Source organism: Stegostoma tigrinum, chromosome 5 (assembly GCF_030684315.1).
Source record: "Stegostoma tigrinum isolate sSteTig4 chromosome 5, sSteTig4.hap1, whole genome shotgun sequence".
In the NCBI taxonomy this organism is placed as follows: domain Eukaryota; kingdom Metazoa; phylum Chordata; class Chondrichthyes; order Orectolobiformes; family Stegostomatidae; genus Stegostoma; species Stegostoma tigrinum.
The window spans coordinates 37759567-37781777 of NC_081358.1; the positions used below are offsets into that span (position 1 = coordinate 37759567).

At 39.9% G+C, this 22211-nt stretch overlaps 1 protein-coding gene across 6 annotated transcripts in view; it reads left to right on the forward strand.

The window, feature by feature from the left end:
- Positions 1–1205: 1205 nt before the first annotated feature.
- The window catches only part of col14a1a (collagen, type XIV, alpha 1a), a 222218-nt gene continuing 201212 nt past the window's right edge, over positions 1206–22211 (forward strand). For 2 of the 6 annotated variants that reach the window (XM_059645936.1, XM_059645937.1), the window contains exons 1-3: positions 1832–1940; positions 7621–7749; positions 15386–15502. In XM_059645936.1, the coding sequence (XP_059501919.1) occupies positions 1886–1940; positions 7621–7749; positions 15386–15502 (301 nt within the window). In that variant the 5' untranslated portion in view covers positions 1832–1885. Of the gene's footprint in view, positions 1354–1831; positions 1941–7620; positions 7750–15385; positions 15503–22211 lie in introns of those variants that run through there. The other 4 variants (XM_059645934.1, XM_059645935.1, XM_048528630.2 and 1 more) reach the window with 3 other exon arrangements.

The window sequence follows — 22211 nt, forward strand, 5'->3', positions numbered from 1 at the left end:
CCTCTCTCCCTATTTATTCCAGTTCCCTCCCCCCATCCCCCTCTCTGATGAAGGGTCTAGGCCCGAAACATCAGCTTTTGTGCTCCTGAGATGCTGCTTGGCCTGCTATGTTCGTCCAGCCTCACATTTTATTATCTTGGAATCTCCAGCATCTGCAGTTCCCATTATCTCTCCTTTTCTCATCTCAGCACAAAAGACCGGTCACTGGTCTTGCTGGCTACAAACTCAGTATCAGTCAATAAGAGAGACCAGAAAAGGGCGATCAAAAGTTGGTACTGTCCGGCAGCAGTAAAAACCATCTACTGTTTACCACTAGCTCTGGGCAGAATGCTGGTGATGACTAATTTCATGTTTGATAAGATGGGACTTTTGTTGATTTAAACATCTAGGAATCTCCAGAGGGTGCCTAGGTGCTAGAAATCAGCTTGAATGTACATTAAAGACTGAGTGAAGAGATCTATAAAAATACACCATAAGGTTCGTCTTGGTGGAGCAGGAGAAGAAATCCTGCTGAATTGCTGGGAGAAATGTGGGACTTTATTAGAAGGCTACATATATGCAGTGTATATATAAATGTGGCTGGGGTTTTCGGTTGTGGTAATTGGTAAATTGGGGGTATCTTTTTGGTAGTTTGGTGTACTAGTTACCCACTCAATTTTGTTTAGTCACTTTTGATTTTGGTTTGTTACAGTAAAAATCTTCAAGTAGAATCTTGTGTAAGTCATGGTGTAGGTCACTGGATATTTCTTCAAGAATTATCAATCCCTACATGCAACTGGTGTTGAGTGAGGAACATAAATGTCTTTTGGTGCTGGGTCAAAGAATGTCAGAGTTACTTTTGAGTATTATATTTCTGGTCCGAGTATTATATTTCTACGAGTGGTCCTAACTATTCTCCTGTTTTAATATATTGGATCAGAGCAGATGAGATACAGAGTACCTGAATGTGTTTTGTGGCTGGTGTTTGTGGCCAGACTCATTCACTGTCTCAGTGTGTTATTGCACTCGCCTGACTCCTTGTAAACCCGACGGTCCTGGTTTTCACCCTCATTCACCTTTTTCTCCGTTTTCCTCTCGGAGGACGCTGTCAATCAGCTGTTTTTGGGGTGTGTTCCTCGAGTCTTTCATTGGCTGGGACTGGGTGGCGGGTGTACCAGGGGAGCAGGGGGCTGGGTATTGAGTTTAGTGTGTGTGTTTCGCGCTTGGAGAGTGTAAAGGAGATAGCATAAGATTGAGCAAGTCTCGCAGTCCCAATCTCAGGGAAAGTGAGTGTCACCTCTGGTGCGAGGAAGATTTTTTTTGTATAAGAATAAAACAACTGATTCTTGCATTAATGCTTCCCATCTCTTAAAGGTAAGGAAATCTCCCAACTATTTAACCTGATAACCATTTTTGTTTATTTTTAGTGGCATCGTCGTATGGGGAAGGATAAGAGGTAACGCCTACCCAAAAATAGTTTAAGGTCTTTCTAACTTTGGAGGTTTGACTTTGATCAGGACCCCTTGCAGTAAATCTAAAGTAAATCTTGTGGACAATGATTTTTGCAGCTGCAGATCTGAAGGTGGTATAGGCTGTGCTCAACTGTCTTAATATCAACTCACACTTAAGACGAGGATGTGGACTATTATTGAAGCGGTTTTAATGACATTTTTCTGTGGGAAGGTACTCTGGGGGCAGCTGTTACTTTTTGGACACACATCTGTTCGGTTCTAAGGCATGTTTTGTGTTTCCCTGGATACCTGCCCTCTGAGGGAGAGTTCGATCTGCGGACTATGTTCTGACTTGCTCTCTCTCCTCGAGGTCGTGTCTGCTGCTGGAGTTTAGAAATGAAATTCTCTCCCCAGTTTCGCTGCCCAGCGATCCAAAGCGGCGGCAAGCCCCTGAAATGATTTCGCTCCTTGTGGCTTTGAGCTCCCCAAATGAAACGACGACACAAACGGGTACGCGCTTTTGTAACTTTTTTTTGATCGTGTTACCCATTTTTGTTTTATATTTCAAAGCAATTATTTGGGAGAATGTGGCTTTTAAAAATTACAGAAACAAATCATCGCACGCTTCCGGTGCGGTCAATCTCTCTGAGATCGCAGTCAGAGGCGGTTGAATCGGACTGAGTTCTGGATTCACTTGTCTCCGCTCCATGGACCAAATCCCAGATACAACGTGGCGTTATGGCACTGGAGGGAGTCCAGTTGCACACAGAAATTACCCCAGTTTGACTGGTGGGTGCCCAGTTACACACAGAGAGTACCCCAGTTTGACTGGAGGCTACCCAGGTGCACACAGAAATTACCCCAGTTTGACTGGAGGCTACCCAGGTGCACACAGAAATTACCCCAGTTTGACTGGAGGGTGCCCAGTTGCACACAGAAAGTCCCCCAGTTTGAATGGAGGGTGCCTAGTTGCACACAGAAAGTCCCCCAGTTTGACTGGAGGGTGCCCAGTTACACACAGAGAGTACCCCAGTTTGACTGGAGGCTACCTAGTTGCGCACAGAAATTACCCCAGTTTGACTGGAGGGTGCCCAGTTGCACACAGAAAGTCCCCCAGTTTGACTGGAGGGTGCCCAGTTGCACACAGAAATTACCCCAGTTTGACTGGAGGGTGCCCAGTTACACACAGAAATTACCCCAGTTTGACTCGAGGGTGCCCATTTGCACACAGAAATTACCCCAGTTTGACTGGAGGGTGCCCAGTTACATACAGAGAGTACCCCAGTTTGATTGGATGGTGCCCAGTTACACACAGAGAGTACCCTAGTTTGACTGGATGGTGTCCATTTGCAACTGTTGTAAGTTCCTGTGTGACTGAGCTAACTGACATTGTTTAGGTTCATGACACCATTGGCCTGCTGCGTTCATCCAGCTTCACACTTTATTATCTTGGATTCTCCAGCATCTTCAGTTCCCATTATCACCCATAACATCCTGTTGTGTTAGTTTTGAACCCAGTTGATTTCAGTTTGAGTTGGAGAGTTAGCACCCTCAGGCACTGGGGCATCAGCTGGAAAACTGCCCGGTCATCACCAGCTGCTCCATCAATGACCATTCCTCCATCATAAGGTCAGGAGTTGGGGATGTTCATCGATAATTACACAATGTTCAGTACCATTCACGCATCCTCTCAAAGCAGTCTGTGTTCATATGCAGAAAGGGCTGGACAATATTCAGGCTTGGGCTAATAGGTAGTAAGCAACATTGTACCAGACAATGGTAATTTCCAACAAGGGAGAATCTAACCATCTCCACTTCACGTTCAATGATATGACCAGTGCTGAATCCTCTGCTATCAACATCCTGGGGTTACCATTGAATGGAATTGGACTAGCCACATAAATATGTAGCTTCAAGAGCAGATCAGAGGCTAGGATATCTGTGATGAGTAGCTCTCCTATTCACCATCTACAAGTTACAAATCCATAGTGTGATGGAGTACTCTCTACTTACCTGGATGAGTGCAGCCCCAACAATACTCAAAGCTCAGCACCAGTCAGGACAAAGCAGCCCAACTGGTTGGCTCCCCATCCACCACCTTCGATAATCCCTGCTTGCACCACTGATGCTCAATAGCAGCACTGCATGCTATATGCAAGATGCACTGCAACACTCAAGGTTCCTTCGAGAGTACCTTTCAAACCAATGACATATACCATCTAGAAGGACAAGAGCAGCAGATGTATGTGAACACAACCTGTAGGTTCTCCTTCAGGCCAGGGGTTATTCTAACATTTTCTTAGTCTTTCATGGATGTGGATGTCACTGCCCAGTCTGTATTGCCAGTCCCTAGTTGCTGTTGGGAAGTTGGTGCTGAGCTGCCTCTTTGAACAGTCACAGTCCATTTGCTGAAGGTGGACTCACAATATCATTAGGGAGTGAATTCCAGGACTTTGACATAAATCATCATTCCTTCGCTGTTACTGGGTCAAAATCCTGGAGTGCCCTCCCGAACAACATTGTGGGCATACCTGCACCACATGGACTGCAACAGATTTAGAAAGGCAGCTCACCACCAATTCTCATGTCCAATTAGGGACGAGCAATAAATGCTGACTTAGTGAGTACTGTCCAAATTCAGTGAATGAAAAAAAACTGCTGTTCCCATATGCACCATTTGCTAAAATGATTTCTGAATACTCTGTTCCTCGCAGGATTCCCAATTGAACTTTCCTGGTTGTAAATTGCCTTTTTTAAGTGTAGTATTCATACCCATTTTAAGAAGCTAGAAACAGGCTGCTCTTTATATTGAAGACTTTTGGAGGTGAATGGATTACCATCTTAAGTCCTGAATAAGAACGGTTTCCTATAGGGTAGATGTGGACAGGGGCATCCAACAAAATAAGTTTGTTCCAAATCAAGTAAACCTGAAAGAGCTGTTTAGGTAAATGACTATGATTCAATGTTACACGGTTTAGGATATGAATCAGGTGAATCAGTGGAATTATGAGACTGTCACAGCAGGTTTTGTTCAGTGTGCGTTTGGACATAGGGGTTGCTTTTATTTTCTGGAGTTTTGTTTTTATGATCTTGGTGGGGGTGGTAAAGTAGAAATTTCAGTTTTCCTTCCTTGTAATTTACCTGTGTTTGGCCTCCAGACTCAGGATATTCGGTAGGTTTTGGATACAGTTCATTCCACCTTACAGTTAACTTTTCATCATTTTTTTGTTTGAAAAGGACTTTTTAGGGGTAAAGTTTGTTTAAAAGTTATGCTTTAGAACAACTTGCATTACACTATCTATAACACTTTTTAATGTAGACAAGATGCTTCAAAGCAATGTAAATGATCAAAGTTTGTCAACAAGCCACACAAGTTTCAAGGGGGAAAAATATAGTTAAAAGGGCTTTTTTCAAATTTAAATTAATGTAACATTCAGAACAAAATAAATGAATTAACAGCACAAATTGAGGTTAATATGCATGAAATTATACCATTTGGAGATTTAATTCCAAAGAGATCAAAATGGGTGCTAAATATTGAGAGTTATGGAACTTTTTTGAATAATAGGCAGGAAAGGAAGTGAAGGAGTAGCTTTGTTAGGAGAACCTGGAATAAGTTTAATAGCAAAATATTGGATCTGATGATATAGAATCTGTAGTGATGGAGCTAAGAAGTAATAAGGGGATGTCCAGCAGTAGTGTATAGTCCCCCTTATGGTAATTAATCTGTAGATCAGAGAATGAAGCGATCATGCAGACACATTAAAAAAAGGCAATGCATTAGTCATGGGTGACTCTAGTCTTCATGTAGATTGAGAAAATGTAGACAGCACAAATTTATGTGCGTTTGAGACAGTTTCCAAGAACAATATGTTGTGGATTTGACCAGGGAATCAAGCAATGTGTAATCAGTTTGGTTTTATAAAATAATGTTATAGAAAGGGATTGCCCATTGCAGTCCGATAATGAAGAATTTCACCTGAGGGTAGTCAATCTGTGGAATTCTTGACTGTGGATGGCTATCAAGACTGAGTCAGTGTGTATTTTTAAGATTGAGTTAGACAGATTTTTAATTACGAAGGGAATCAGCAGTTATGGGATTAGAGAGTTATATTCTCAGCCATGATCTATTGAATGCCAATTGGACTTGATGGGCTGAATGACCTACTTCTGCTCCTAAATCTTACAGTCTCTGGCAGGTCACACAAAACCTTTTCAAAGTGATAGGTTTTAAGCAACGTTTTAAAGGGGTCCACAGGTGTTGTGGTTTAAGGAGGAAATCCCAGCACTTGGGACCTAGGCAGCAGAAGCAGTCATGGAGCAATGGAATCTGGGGATGCTGAAGAAGCCAGAGATAGAGGAACATACAGATCTCAGTTCTTTTTGGTAGGGCTAGAGGAAGTTACAAAGACAGGAAGAAGTGAGGCCTTGGGGACAGTTAAGCATGAGTAATGAGAATTTTAAATTTGAGACTGCATTGTGTATTATTATGAGAGAAAGAAAAGGATCATCTGAGGCAGTAGATGAACTGCTGATGAACTGGCTTGGATGTTACCTTCAAGGTGATGGAATTTGGCATCTTGCCTTTATAGTAGATATATATCTCAATGTTGGAAAGTATTGGATTTCTTCCTGACTATAAATTATCAGAAATAAAATTAAGATTTAAACACCAAACACTTCAGTCTAATTTTGCTCTAATTGCTCCTGAACATTTATGCCCCAGAGCTGTCTTAAAAGACAGAATGCAGAAATTCATCTGTTTAAGTAAAGGAAGGGAAGTAGTGTAATATATTTTGATATTACCCAGTGAAATATGCTGTAGAAATTGAACAATCTAACCACTTTGTTACATGTTAATTCCTTGTATTGTCATGTCTTGTTGTAGAGTCAACCAGTCATAATGATTCAAACCCATTATCCCTTCATCTAATGTTAACTTAATTCACCAGTTAAAGAGATTAAAGAATTATATGTGTAAAAAAAAACACAAGTATTCGGGTTTGGGTCAACAATACATTGGTTTCTGATGTTGTACTGTAGCTGTAGTCCATTTAGAGTTGCTTCACATAAAAATAAGACATTCTAACTTTTTTTTTAAAAGGGCAGTACCATTTCAGAAAATGTCCAGAGCCCTCTGAACCTGTAAATCGTAACAAAACAAGGGTATCGTTTATTGAGGGAATGGGCTCGATGAACCAAATGGCTGTTTGTCACTCCATGCTTATTTTGCTTCCATGCCACGTACTCCAGTTCTATAATTTCTTTTTAATTGACATTCATGGGACAGGGCAATTGCTGGCTAAACCAGAATTTATTGCCCATCGCCAACTGCCTAGAGGGCAGCTAAGAGTCAACCAAGTTGCTATGGGTCTGGAGTCACATGTAGATCAGACCAGGTAAGGACAACAGTTTCTTTCCCTAAAGGACATTTAGTGAACTAAATGGGTTTTTTCAGACAATCAATAGCAGTTCCATGATCATTGTTAGTGTTTTAATTCCAGAATTCTATTGAATTCAAATGCCATGACATGCCATGGCGTGATTTGAACCCTGGGTCTCTGGATTAATATAATAATACCCCCAGGCGATTGCCTCTGTGCTCCTCTATTCGTAGCCTCTTGTTCTTCCCGAAAGTTAATGTCTTCTTTATTTGATGGCTATGCCTTCAGCCAACTCAGCCCACTCATAAAAACTCATTAACTCTCCCCTTTAAACTCCTGTTCATAACCTAATTCTTTGACTACCTCTCCTAATATCTCTTTATATGATTTACTATGGAATTTTATTTGGTAAAAATCCTGTGTTGCTGCTTATGTAAATGTAAGTTATTATTATCGTTGTTATATTGTTCTACATAATGAAGACACTCCAAGTCACAATTGAAGTTCCCATAATAACCAGGGGAGGAGCTCAAGTCATAATGAATTCATCTAACTATATAGTGTAGAGTAAAATGGTTCACTTCATGACAAAAGTTGACATACAAAATTGCTGCATTTGGGCAGGACTTAAATTACTTATGCCTTCTGATGATGACATGATATTAAGTATCCATTTTTCCAATTTGGTGGTCAATCTCTCAAATGTGATGATGTGCTGAACTTAACCATTTGAAGGCAATATGCTTTAGTTTTAAGTTGGTTATGATCTCTTCCAGAGAAACAATGCTTCTTTGTCAATTTTACAGGATTGCTGAGTAAACCCGGCCACAGGCAAGATTTAAGAATGCCGGTCCTTGGACACAGAATAGGGACTTGCCTGCTCCTGGCCTTTGTAGCAGTGACAGCTCATTTCATCAGCAAGGCACAGGGTCAAGGTAATTGTTGACAAGATAAAATAAATGTTTAAAAAATCCCTCTGATGTGCAGATGTGGGCGAATCACTTGATTTATGATCTTGCAATCATCCATAATACATGGTACATGTTAATTTTATTTGTCGTGACCATGCTTTTTAAAGTCGTTCATTAGTTCATTGAAACAGAAGATATGGAATAATGATTAAACTATGCATTAATATATTAACAATGTAAAGTTGTAATTAACTGTTTTTGTGATGACTTCCAGTATGCGCAGCTTGATTAACTCATTGTCTGATTGGAATAATGGGTAATCATTTCATTTTTACAACCTTCCTGTAAAGCTGTAGAGAGTATATATTTCACTTCCAAGATGTGTTTTCATTCTTGCATGTAAGTTACAACATTCAATATTAATATTACAGTAGAATTTTTACACAATCTTGTATCACATTTTTTTTCAGATCAGGATATCACAAGTATTTGCAGCACCTGACATTTGAACCTGCCTCATATCTGAGTGTCAGCACTTAATAAAACTTGAACTCCATTTACACTTGCACTGTAGACACAAGCTTTTCCTTTGCTTCATCACAACTTGTAACGTAAGACTGCAGCTAGGTTCTGATCTAACTGGAATGAAAGGGTCAGGTTGGATTCTGCCTTTGAATTAAATGCAATAATTCAGCTGCTTCTGTGAAGTACAGTTGAGGTAGAAGGTCAGTTGTGATTCTGTTGATGAGTGTGTGTGGGCTTGAATGAGCCATATACCCTACTGCTGCTCCTATTTATTATGTTCCAGTTTGCAATGTGAATCTGCTTCAGGTTGCTGTGGTACTGATATCTTAACAAACCATTACTTGTGGAAATAGAGCCCTAATTCCACAAGTACTCTACAAGCACAGTAACAAATTAGCAGTCTGTGGTTGCATCGATTGGTTGGTTAGGCTGAATTGTTTAAAGATTATTAATATTTACACTTTTCAGCTGTAAAATCAACTATGTGTTGAAAATAGGATTGCAACATGGCAGGAATAACATTTCAGCTATTGATGGTGAGTGTAATTCACTCTCAGTATGATCAATATGGATGGATGAACTGTGGGGACCACATAAGACTTTAAGACCACCTGTATTGAACTTTATTTTGCATCTCTCCTAATGGCAGACCTCTTAAATTATTGAACAGCCTGCTGGCTTGAGAGCACTGAGGCTGCAGAATTAGGAGAGCCTACTTATCCCCTTGAGATTTCTAAAATAAGAACCTCCTGTCACGAGGATACAGTGACACTGTGTCTAGTGGTTGCCACGCCATCATATATATTGCCCTTGGGAAGTACCAGTTATTGGAAATATAAACCAGCATGGTTTGATGCTGATATAAGGTTTCTGTCTCTGTTCACTACTAATCTATTATTCTTACCTGACAAACGCAGCAATTTTTGAAAAATTTTATAATTCCCTGCAACTGGGGTCATGCACAGTAATGCACAAGGAAGCATCATTCAGTGTTATGGACAGTAATCTTGCTGCTGCACTTTATAGAATCATCTTAGAATGAAACAGAAAGAACTATTATTCCGGTGCTTGACCTTTGAAAAAGCTATTCAATTCACACTCCCCCGCTCTTTCCCCATGACTTAAAAACTTTTCTTTAACTACAGTGCAATAATACTCAAATATTAAAGTATAAAATTGAGCTAAGTTACAATTGTGACTGTGTGTTGGCAAAATCAGATTCAGAAAAAAAGTACAGAAAGTAATAGCTCCAGTCTTTTAGTTCATTGTACGACAGTGGTTCCATTAACTGATGCCAAATTCCTGCCTTTTCCCCATATCCCAGCACATCATTTCTGTCCAAACAATCATCCAATGTTTTCTCGAGAATCTCAAACGAACCTGCCTCCAACACACTTCCATGCAGTGTGTGCCATTTCCTAACTACTTGCTGTGTGGAAAAGTTTTGTTCTCCCATTAACCTTGCTTCGTTTGCACATCACTTTAAAGTGATTAAATTACCGTAAGAATTTCATTACCTTCTGGTCACTTCCCCGTAATTTGTGGCTTGCATTTCTAACTCCTTGTTAGCTGCTCATCTGGACTAGTCTGAATTCTTCATATTTATCTTTACATTTTGCAAGAGAAATATCCAACAACATTTTCGCTTTGATATTTGTCCTTAATATAAATGCATTCCCTGAATCTAAGACCAAAGTAAATTCTACTCTGATTATAAGGCATTAAAGTAAATTAATTATTTTGGAGGTCTAATGATGTGAAAGTGCATTTTGTTGTGCTAGCTCAAAAGGAAATAATCAATACAAAGTCTGCCTTTTTAAATAAAATAGTACAATATTGGATTTTTTTGCACTGGGAGATTTTTGCTACAGTAGAAATATTATCATTTGCGTGGTTTAGTTACATGGTAACATGTTCAATTAAACATACTGTTGGTTGCTTTTGTAATTTAAGAATAGCTTCAAAATTCCTGCACAAAATTCTTAAAATGTCAAGTGATATATTTGGACATCCTTTACAAAGTTCTTAATATGTTGAGTGATGTATCTGGGCAATTTATAGGGTAAAGGTTAAATTGCCATAAGGCTGATCTCTCATGAGAGAGAAATGACTGGTGGTGGTTTAACCTGAGGGTCACCACACCTCAGGCAAGAGTAAAGGTTGGAAAGGAGATTCCTTCAAGATAGCCTCAGCTGGTACAGGAATTGAATCCACGCTGTTGGCTTCAGTCTACATCGCAAACCAGTAGTTTAGACAACTGAGCTGACAGAATTTATAGGATAAGTCTGCTTGGAAGCAGTTAGCTGTGTTCCTAGGTGATTTTGCTAAGTTGAACTCATTTGTATGAAGAACTCATGTATGAATTATGATCACATCAAGTAAAATTAGATCCAACACGCATTCATAACCCATAAAGTGTTTGCTTCAACATATAAATGAAGTGTTAGAGGTTGTAACAATGCGAACAGTTATTTTAATGGATTTCAATTGAAAATAAAAGCTTTACCAAATTTTTCAGGTGGTAGAAATGGACTGCAGAGGTTTAAGAAGGCAGCTCACCATGATCATCTCGAGGGCAACTATGAATAGGCAATAAATGTTGGACTAGCCAGTGACATCTGCCTCCCATGAATGAAGTAAAAAACAATAAAATGGAAATGCAGCAACTTTTGCTGTTTTGGATTGGGAGTCTCATAATTCCCAGAAAATTCTGTATCTTCTTTCCCACCCAGTAAATTCTTGCTGGTTTCACATTTTCTTTCCCATGTTACACTTTTTCCAACATGTTTTTAAACGTGGGCCACAATGCTGTTGTTTGTGGTAAATTAACAGGAAGTTGTGACGTTCTTCAAATGAATTAAATTCTTTTCAGCTGTTTCACATCTCCTAATAATATTAAGCTTTCTTTATTATGACAGTCATGGCATAAACTGGCATGATACTTGGAACTTAGCCGATAACGTTCTAACTTGATTGCCAAGTACTCCCTCATTCGAGTTGAAATCTGTAATCAAAACAGCTGGGCGCATTAAACTGCAAACTTCCAAGTGTCTGCCATTCAGTGCTTTTCATTGGTGATTCTAATTAAATGCCATAACGCTGCGCCTTTGGAAGACCTGTGGAAAACAGATAAAAAACACAATTCAACCAGTAAATGTAATTCTTTCATGACCTTGCAGCTACAAAAGTACCAATTTCCCACCATGAAGTAACGTTTTGCACAGTCTTTTATCAGAAACTTACATTTATTTTGAACATTTTAAGTAGATCTGTATTGTGCAATTAATTAATCCTGTGTCATCCAAGGTCACAGGTCTGTTTCTTGTGTCTGCTTACAACAGATGTTTTCAACATCTAAACACTTGCTACTTTACATAAAATGGATCCTGTTTGATGTACTCAGTTAGACTTCTAACATTCAGGTTTGCAACAAATGCAAACTTTTTATCTTTAGGCGCAAGTATGGACCTTGGAAAGTTAATTGTAGGAAACCACCCTTTGTGTCAGATTAATAAAGATGCCTCTCTTGACAGAGCAGTAGGGCTGCATTCCTACGTAATTATTTTTCTTTCAAAAAGAACCATTTATCTCTCAAACCTTCGACAGTCTTGGGGCATTTTTTTTCCTCATTCAGCATTTTAATAAAGCTATGCGCTTCTCAGCTGGGTATTGCGCAGACCCATATGTTATAATTACACATTTTTTTTGAAATGAATCAATTTTATTGGCCATTTTGACACCCAAATTTGTGTTGGCTCATAATTTTTAATTGGGGGGAGCAAGATTTTTGCTGCATGGATAATAACGTACAACAGAAAAAAGGTGCCATCTACAGGTTGGTGATCACATAACTATCATTTTTGTCTTGTTTTGTCTGTGTTGGCACTCGTCGTCCACTGGGGTCGTGGCAGGAAACAAACAGCTTTGTGCCAAAATGCTTCTCTGCACTAAAATAAATCTCTTCTATATGGAATTCCTTATACCTACTTCTAAAAATACCGAGTGGAAACCTGGAGATTGTCGATAGACACAATGATAATTTTACTGCTTCAGGAAATGACTTGGAAATTATTTGCTTAATAAACTAAGACGTTAACTTTACTCAATGAATCAAGTTCTTAGTGGGCTACTTGTCCTTACAAATTTCCCCTAATGTTGACAGGGGCTATCAGTTTGGTTGCCCTGTTATAGGAAGGATATTATTAAACTGGAGAGGTTCAGAAGAGATATACCAGGATGTTAGCGAGAATGGAGAGTTTGAGATATAAAAAAAAGGACTGGACAGACTGGGACTTTTTACACGTGAATGTAGGAGGTTGTTTGACAAATGGTGAGGTGAATGACAAAAGTATTTTCCCTAGGCTGGGGAGTTCAAAAGTTGAGGACATATTTTTAAGGTGAGAGTAGAAAGTTTCATAAAGGACATGAGGGGCAACTTTTTTTTATGCAGAGAGTGGTTTGTGTGTGGAACAAACTGCTGTATGACTCTGTAAATGTAAACTAGGCCCAAACTTTTAACACTTTGTACAATTAAATGTTGGGAGTCTTGGCATGCACAGTTTGGAAGAGTGCTTCATGTTGAGAGACGTGTTGGGAAATCGGTGCCCTGTAATTTTCAAGTGAAAGAAATAGGATGTGAAGCCTTGAAGGTTAAACCACTGACTTTCTAATGTTAAAGCTGACAACATAATAACTGTTACTGTACTAAAGATTTTTTTTATTAGAACATAATGGTACAATAATCCCTCAATTGGTTAAAAATTGGGAAAGTTCTACAAAATGTTTTCACCAGCTTAGTGCTCAGACAGTGAACTATAATGACATATATTTATTTGAATCTTTAAAATGATAGAACCAGCAGGGACTTTCCCAGGAAGGATAAAGCAAAGTTAGGCACCGAGACATATGATGCAACTTTAAGAGATAGTAGGAACTGCAGATGCTGGAGATTATGAGATGCCAAGGCGTAGAGCTGCATGAACACAGCAGGCCAAGCAGCACCAGAGGAGCAGGAAAGCTGACGTTTTGGACCTGGACCCTTGTTCAGAAAATGATGCACCTTTAAGTTGGCTGACCAAAAGGTCAACCAAAATGTTAGGTTTTAAGGAGTGACTGAGGACGGCATGGTGGCTCAGTGGTTAGCAGTGCTGCCTCACAGCACCAGGGACCAATGTTTGATTCTATCCTTGGGTGACTGTCTATGTGGAGTTTGCACGTTCTCCCCGTGTCTGCATGGGCTTCCTCCGGGTGCTCTGGTTTCCTCCCACAGTCCAAAGATGTGCAGACTAGGTGGATTGGCCATGCTGAATTGCTCATAGTGTAGAATACGTGTGTTAACCATGGGAAATACAGGTTTACAGGAAAAAGGGTAGGGGAATGGGTGTGGGTGGGATGCTCTTCAGAGGGCCAGTGTGGACTTGTTGGGCCAAAGGGCCTATTTACATACTGTAGGGATTCTATGATTTCTGTGAGAGGAAGGAAAGAGATAGAGAATGACTGTGGTTTAAAGAAGAAACTCCAGAGGGGCCCAGGGTAGCTGAAGCGATGGCCATCACTAGTGGAATGATTAAATTCATGGATGTGCAAGAGGCCAGATTGCATGCAGAAATCAAAGGATTGTGGGACTGAGCAGGGGTGAGACTACAAAGGGGTTTGAGGAGAAAGGATGAAAATTGAGTTGTTGCTGGACTATGATCATTTTTACTAATTCATTAAAGATCAGTTATGCCAGTCGACACAAGAGATATCATTAAATAGTTAGCACACATTTTGTCCTTATATCCTAATCGTCTGGAGAAGAGTGCAAAGGCGTCAGTGTTATTTGCGTGTCACGTTCTTAGGTATCTGTTAGATTTTCCATGAAGTAACTAAAATCGTTGTCCTGACTTTTCTTTAGAGTAGTCTTGGCATGTTTATAGTACTGCGATGGTTATAGGCTTGTATGGGCTGAACATTCACATACCACAAAACCCTGGAAGACAGAACACAACATGTCACTCTTGAGCATTCTGAACCGCGGAGCAGGCTGTCGAAAAAATTCCACTTTGAATTTATGTAATCCATCTGTTCCCTAATAAAAAAAATTCATTACAAATCATCTTATGGATGACATACTAACATCTGGACCAAAAATAATTTTGTTTATGATTGGTAGCTATCAATAACACATCTAGTTAAGCATAGTTGTATTTTGGCACAAACCCATTCATTTTTTATCTTGTTTCAATACTTGATGCCTTGCATTGTCTGTTGATTTTATTTTTTTTAACAAGATCACGGGTCATAGCTGGGAAGCATGCAAAGTGCCAGGCGCTTGGCGCTGTAAACTTCTTCGGTTCTAAAGTGTACGTTTGGATCTGCACAACTTATGATTTCACTGCAGCCCAAAGTCTCTGCCTAGTTATGACCCCTGAATTTGGCCATGGGAATTCAAGTAATTGAACTGTTCAGGTTTCTGGTGATGGATAACAAACTTGTTCCTGCTGCTTCGTCCAATGCGCAAGTCTTCAAAAAAAATGGAAGGAGCAGTGGAGGTTTGAGTTAGAATTTCCTCACCTTCCATTAAAGAAGAGGAAATACTTGAATAATTGGACAATTCTTATGGATTCTATGCTTGGTGGCGGGAGAAGTGCATAGTGTCTTTATGCATTCTGGCACCACACAAGCGCACCTTGCTTTTGTCTTTGTCTTTTTCTTCCACTGTGTAGATCAATGTAGAAACTATCCGAGGGGATAATCTGCTTGGAAAGTAGTTTCTCATTGTTCAAACTAATACAATTCTTTGTAGTGTGTTTGGGACCAAGGTTCTAAGCTGCAATATGACTGATTAAATAGTGTATTTTTGCACTAAATGAGTTGATTAGAATTGGCATTACTGTGAGCACTATGAGTAGATTTGAACATTTCAACTTTTTTCATAGGACTTGCAAGCAGTCAAGCAGCACATGTAGTTTAGAACCCTGGTAAATACTGTGCTATTTGTAGATGAAAGTGCATAATTGTTCATTTTAATGAATGACTGACTGCCTGCTTTGTTGATTTGCCCTTGAATTATTGGCCTTCATGTTCTGTTATAATGATGATGATGGCTGTTTCAAATTTTTAATTCATTTTTCTTTTTTTGTACATCTTGTAGTTGCCTCTCCAACGCGATTAAAGTTTACTATAGTCTCTCAGGACAGTGTTAAGATTACGTGGAAAGCTCCAAGAGGAAGGTTTCAAGAATACAGATTAACTGTGACACCATTTGTAGGTAAGAATTTTTTATCCTGAATCTTAGAACATATTGCATTATTATCCAAACTTTGCTTTGATTTGGTTTGGTGGATTTCTTTCTGTGAAATTTGTTTAAAATGACATTTGTTTAAAAGGACGTTACATCCCTGGACTGACCTATCCCTCCCTAAATCCCCACCGACACTCACCTTTACTGGCTCCAACCCCGCCTCCTTGACCTGTCTGTCCCCTCTCCACCTATCTTCTCCTCTATCCATCTTCTATCCACTTCCCCCTTTCTCCCTATTTATTTCAGAACCCCCTTACCCTCCCTCATTTCTGAAGAAGGGCCTCGACCTGAAACGTCAGCTTTCCAGCTCCTCTGATGCTGCTTGACGTGCTGTCTTCATCCAGCTCTACACCTTGTTATCTCAGAACCTCCAGCATCGGCAATTCCTACTATCTCTGTTACCTGCATAATACTCCTCATTTCATTCAAACTTGTATTTATACTTGGTCCTAGCAGTTCATACCATGTTTATGCATTGCCATGACATTTCCTTCTTTAAAAAATATACAGGCAGGTTTTATTTGAAAAGACCAAAGGTAGGAAAGTCTGGGCTGAGTCACTCAATGTTCAGAGAAAAATAATCCAGGATTTTAAAAAAATGAGCCCTGTGGAGTAATTTTAATCCAATCTGCCCACCAGGAATTTGGGTGTACTGCTGCTTTAAAATCCCAGATCAGTTTAGTTTGGATTGATGACCATATTGGATAAGGTATCAAACTATCCTTCCAAGCCTTCCCGCCTGGAGATTTAGACAGAAATTATACTTCAAACCTTTTAAGTAAATGCAACATTTGATGGGTGACATTTCTGAACAGCAGTCGGCGTGGGAGGTCAACGGTAGGTGTTGGGAGTGAAGTGAGAGGCAATCCAGAGTTGTCTATCTCTGGTAAAGCGTACCAGCATCTGAATATTCACAAAACAACTTTGACTTTCACTTTTTAAATAATAGCTTCTTTCTGTCAAAACTTAGTAAAGAATGACTACCAAAAAGTGCTTTTATTGGTCAGCTTTCCAATCTGTGATACTGGAAGATAATTCCAAAGGCTAGAAGGTCTGCTGTGATAGTGATTAGTATTTGGAATGATATTGATTGCAAGCAGCAAAATAGGCCATTCAGCCCAGCTGGTAAGTGCTATTTTATATTCTCCATACACGTCTTCTCCCACTTTACTTCAATTCACCCTGCCAACATATCACATTATTCCTTTTTGACTTAGCTAAGTTTCCCTTAAATGCATGTATCCAATTTATTTTGACAATGAATTTGGTGTAAGGGGCTAACGTGAACCAACAGGAGAAGTGAAGCAAGATCACATGACTAAGAACACTGGTGCCATTTAACTCCTTGAACTTGCTGTGACATTCAACGTTATGGCTGATCATCTACTTTGATGGGCTATTACCACATGATCCTCTTGTCCCTTGATGCCATTTCTCATTAGAAACCTTATTAATCTCTGTCTTGCGCTTAATGACTAAACTTCCTGGCCCTCTGGGGTGAAGAATTCCAAAGATCCTTCTCTCTCTAAAGACTTTCCTTTTCATCTCAGTGTTAACTATCTCACCTATTATTCTGATACTCTGTCACCTGGTTTTGGGACCCCACAGCATGAGCAACATCCCCTTTTCTGCATCCTCTCTGTCATATCCCTTTAAGAATTTTGTAGGTTTCTATGAGATCACTTTTCATTCTTGTAAACTCTACAGGATACAGGCCTATTCTTTACAATATCTCCTCATAGAATAGCCCCAAAACACCAAACAGTAGTCTGATGAGCCTCCATTACAATCCCTCCAGCAAGGGGACCAGAACTGCAAAACTAGTCAGCAGGTGCAGTTTCACTACTGTTCTAGACAAATGAAACAAGACATCTTTGCCCCTGTACTCAAATCCTCTTGTAATAAGGACTACATATCATTTGTCTTTCAAATTGCTTAGTGCACCTACATGCTAGCTTTTGTGAGTGAAGACACTTTGGTCCCTGTGGATATCAACACTTCCCAAATCCTCACCATGTCAGAAATATTCTGTACCTTTGTTTCACCTACCCAAGGGGATAGCCTCATGCTTATCCACATGATGTTGCATCTTCCGTATTCTTGCCGACTTGCTCCTCTAGCCTCTTGCCCACACCCAAAAGAATAACTTACAGCCACTGCGTGACATCCTTCACCCTAGCACCTGGGAGGCAACATACTATTCTGGAGGCAAGTCTCTGGCCACCGAAATGTCTTTCTGCTCTTCTAACTGTTGAATCATCTGCTGCCATTGCCTTTCTCCTCTTCCTTCACTCACCCATGCGGCAGAAACACTTGTGATGCCACAAGCTCATTCTTGCTATGTTCCTCTGATGAACCATTGGCCGTGCAGTCAAGATTGCAAAACATGCCGTGTCACGGAAAGTATTTCCATATGTCACCCCTGGTTTCATTGCCGACATCTGTCCCTCTGGTTACAGACCTACTGATACTTTAAACAGCTTCTCCATATTCACCATATCAAAATCCTTCATGATTTTGAACGCTTCTAAAAGATTCTTCTCAACCTTTCTGCAATTAATTTTTAAATGACAATTTATTGTACAATTTGTGCATTGTGGTCAGGTCAAGTTCTTTGTTTGTGATAATAGCATGCATCTGTATGCTCAGGTGATAAATGAATGTTACCACAACTTTAGTATCACCACGGTTACGTAAAGCCTCAATGTTTTTTTCCAGGGTTAAGAAATATCAATCAGCAGCATTGCACTTCATGCATATGGTGCAAGTGCAGATTGTATCAATGAGAGCTATGTTCGGCTGCTATTAACTAACGTGGTCGGTTTTGCTTCAGGTAACATAGCTCAGTGAAGCAATATATCTTGGTGTTATCTAGTTTATGAGGTAGTAAATACTCCCATGTACTGATGGAGCAATGAATCCTGGGGCCACAGTCATCTGTGTGTAGGAGACAACTTTGATAAGTTGATGCTGGGTACTAAACCACATTTTCTGTGTTGACTTTGTGAATCATTAACTGCTTTAGGAATTTCTCTGTAAACTTCTATTTTGTGGATGACAATTGAATAGGTTTTGAACTCTTGAGATTAAATGTAGGGCAGAAATGAAAATAAATTAAAATACTACTTGGAACTCTCCCTCACTCTCAGATGTATTTTGTAATGAAAATTTAACAAACGCTTCAAAACATTGTCTCAGCGTTGAATAGAGACTCCAAACATTGGCACAGCTTCTGATAAGTACAGAAAAAAATTGCTGTCTTAATAATTTACGCAGTTACTAACTGTTAACTTCACAATCAGTGCCCAGTCTTCACTCCAGGCAGCTGAGATACAGCTAATCTGTTGTTGATTCCTCGAAATGCAAATTCTCATCCTTGTTTTCAAATTTCCCACCAGTCCCCAACACCCCGTGGTTTCACCACCTCCTATCTCTGTGATCTTCCACAGCCACATACCTCTCTTGGATCTCTGTATTCTTCCAATTCTGGCCTTTTCAGTATTCCCAATTCCCAATACTCCACTGTTGGCAGCCTTCAGCAGCTAGGGCCCTAAGCTCTGGCATTCCCTCCTCTGCTTTAGAGATACTTTTCAAAATCTGCCCTTTTGGCCAATTTTTAAATCATATATCTGAAGTTGTGCCAGTGTTTGGGGTTTCTATTCAAAGCTGACATCATGTTTCAAAGACTGTGTTACATTTTCATTACAAAATACATCTAGAAGTGAGGAGAGTTCCAACTGGTATTTTATTTTGACTAATTATTGTGTCAAATTTTATCTGACAGACTTTTATGCAACCTTTTCAAGGAGTTTTTCAGAGGAGACTTCCACGTTGAAGTGTTATTTCATGGTGGCCCTCTGACCAACATTCATTGCTGTGCAATGCTAACTTCTGCTTGGATTCAAAATCAATAATCCAAAGGGATTGTCAGTGGGATCCTTATGCCCAAATCAAATTTCCTTGCGTGAGAAGCAATAAGCCCAGCTTTGAGAGCAGCATGAGGCAGGTCTGCCTTGGAACACTGTGCTGGGATCACAGCCACTGCTTATTACACTGCTGTGAATGGCAACAGAGGCCACTCAGCCTGCTCAGCTATTATATAATTCTGTTAGGTCACGGCCAATCAGTAGCTTGACTCAATCTTCTCACTTTGTTTCCATTAATTCTTGATACTTTCACTTCTCAAAAATCTATCCCTTCACTTTTTTGCATTTTCAGTTGACTCCTGAATGCACAGAAGTTGTTCTACTTGGCCCTAAAACTAGGGGCCAAAAATCATGATAGTGACTTATAACTGCAACAGGGAATTCTGTTACAATTCTTCAAAAGGGAGTGGTGAGAACGAGAAATCTTCTGTCACAGGGATGGTTGAGGTAACCACTACAGATCTGTTCAAAGGGAAGCTGGAAAAAGGTGCGAAGGACAAAGGAAGCAAAGTATATCCTGATAGGGTGAGGTGACTGGGAACAGACGTAAGCATAAACACAGAATAACCTATTGGATAGATGGCCTGCTTTGTGCTTTACAGCTCTGTGTAAGTGAGCCACTGGCTGCATTAATATAGTGGTGAGTGAAGCCACATATAAATCTGTTATCCATTCATTATCCTGTTTCCTGTATATTGTTGAGCACATTTATGCAGAAACTCTTAGAGGGAATTGACTTTCAAAGCACCCAGATGTTTTTCTCGAGTGATCTAATGCATGTCCCAGTTTATTTAACACAAGACCCTGCTATACCTCTATTAAACATCTGAGGAAACTTTTCAGATGGGAACCCCAGGGTGTTTCCTGCTTAATAGTTCCTGAGTTGTTAGGGTGGGGGAAATTGCTTTTGATTTGGAGACAGTGTAGAAAGTGCATTAATTTGCTTCCTCATTGTTAAGAGTTGCATAGAATATAAACTCTTTCCTGTTCATTAACTCACTAATTGCCCAGCTTTTGATCTGGGATAAGTTAATCTTGTAGCTACTGGATTGTGTCACTGACGCAAGCTCCTCGAGTTCTTCACCAATGATACAATGGGGTGGGCAGGACTATGAGCTTGATCAGTGGTAAAAGTCTCATAGCATCAGTAGAAGTTTTTCCACGGTGCTAGTTTTAATTTCCTATTGATTTAGAAAATATTTCCAAGACTTTTAATTTCAAACTTGGTAAAAGCGAGACTCAGAAAACCAATCTCCAAAGGGAGCGTGAAATATCTTTGCGCTGCCATCAGTGAAAAACTGTTGCATTAGCTGCCTTTGCCACATTAACAGGCAACATTGTGTGCCATCTGCAAATGCACTGCACTAAGTCACTAAAGCTGCTCCTGTGGCATCCTTCAGACCTGTGACCTTAACCACGTGGGAAGACAAGGGCAGCAGTTAAATGAGAACGCCACTGTCTACAATTTTCTCTCCAAGTTGCAGACCACCCTGACTTGGGATCTTGTCGCCGTTCCTTCAGTATTGCCGGGTCAAAATCCTGGAATGCCCTCTCTAACAGCACTGTGGGTATTCCTGCCTTCAAGGACTGCAGTGTTTCAAGGAGGCAACTCACCATCAGCTTGTCCTGGGCAATTAGGTTTGGGCAATAATTGATGGCCACATACTGGTTATGAATTTAAAAAGGTGGAAAGAGAATTGTGTGAAGCATGAATATTGGACTGAGCTAAATGGCCAGTTAGTGTGCTGTAAAGTTTCATGTAAAATTACAACAGATGAGCAATAGATATTTGGGATTCACCGCATATACTACATCACTGTTAATCCACATCTATGATTTGCTGCATTTAGCGAATGAAGGAAAAAAAAGCTTAGTTGAAGTTGAAGCTGTTGCCAAGTAAGAAAAAGAACATTACAAGAGAAGAAAGCTATTCAGCCGCTTAAGCCTTTCCCTCCATTTTATTAGGTCCTGGCCAAAGCCTTACACAGCAAAATTCAGTCAATACTAGTTTTGACAGTTTTGATTGATCCTTTAGCCTCGGCAGCATTTTTGAAAGGCAGATGAGTTCCAGATTTCCACTACTGTTTGTGTGAAGAAATAGAGTCATACAGCACGGAAATAGACCCTTTGGTCCAACTCATATTGCCAACCAGATTTCATAAACTGAACTCGTCTCATTCGCCTGCATTTGGCCTGTATCCCTCTAAACCTTTCCTATCCATGTACCTGTCCAAATATCTTTTAAATGTTGTAATTGACTCACCTTTACCACTTCTGGCAGCTCGTTCTATATATGCACCACCCTCTGTGAACACTGACATTATCCTGAGCAACCAGTCTCTAATTTTAAGCTCTTTGCTCTGAACTCCCCTCGATCAGAAGCAATAGTGTCTTTGTATTGACCATATCAAATGCTTTGATCATCTTAGCCACATCAGTTAGATCACTGACTAATCTTCTGACCAGATGTTTCTGCTAGCCTTTAGGCCTGTTACAGATTAGATTCAATGACAGTTTATTATCCAGTAACAGTACTGTATTGGCAAACAGACACAGTCACACTGTAGACAGATGATGAAAATATGGTGCAGAAATTCCTCATGTTAATTCCGTTCTGATGGTATTGACTCAGTAAATCCTTAACTGCAAGTCCTTTCATGGTCTCACCCCTTTCTGTCTCTATGATTTCCTCCAGGCTTAGGACCCTCTGAGAATTCCCCTTGCTCCTCCCAATTTTTATTGCACCACTA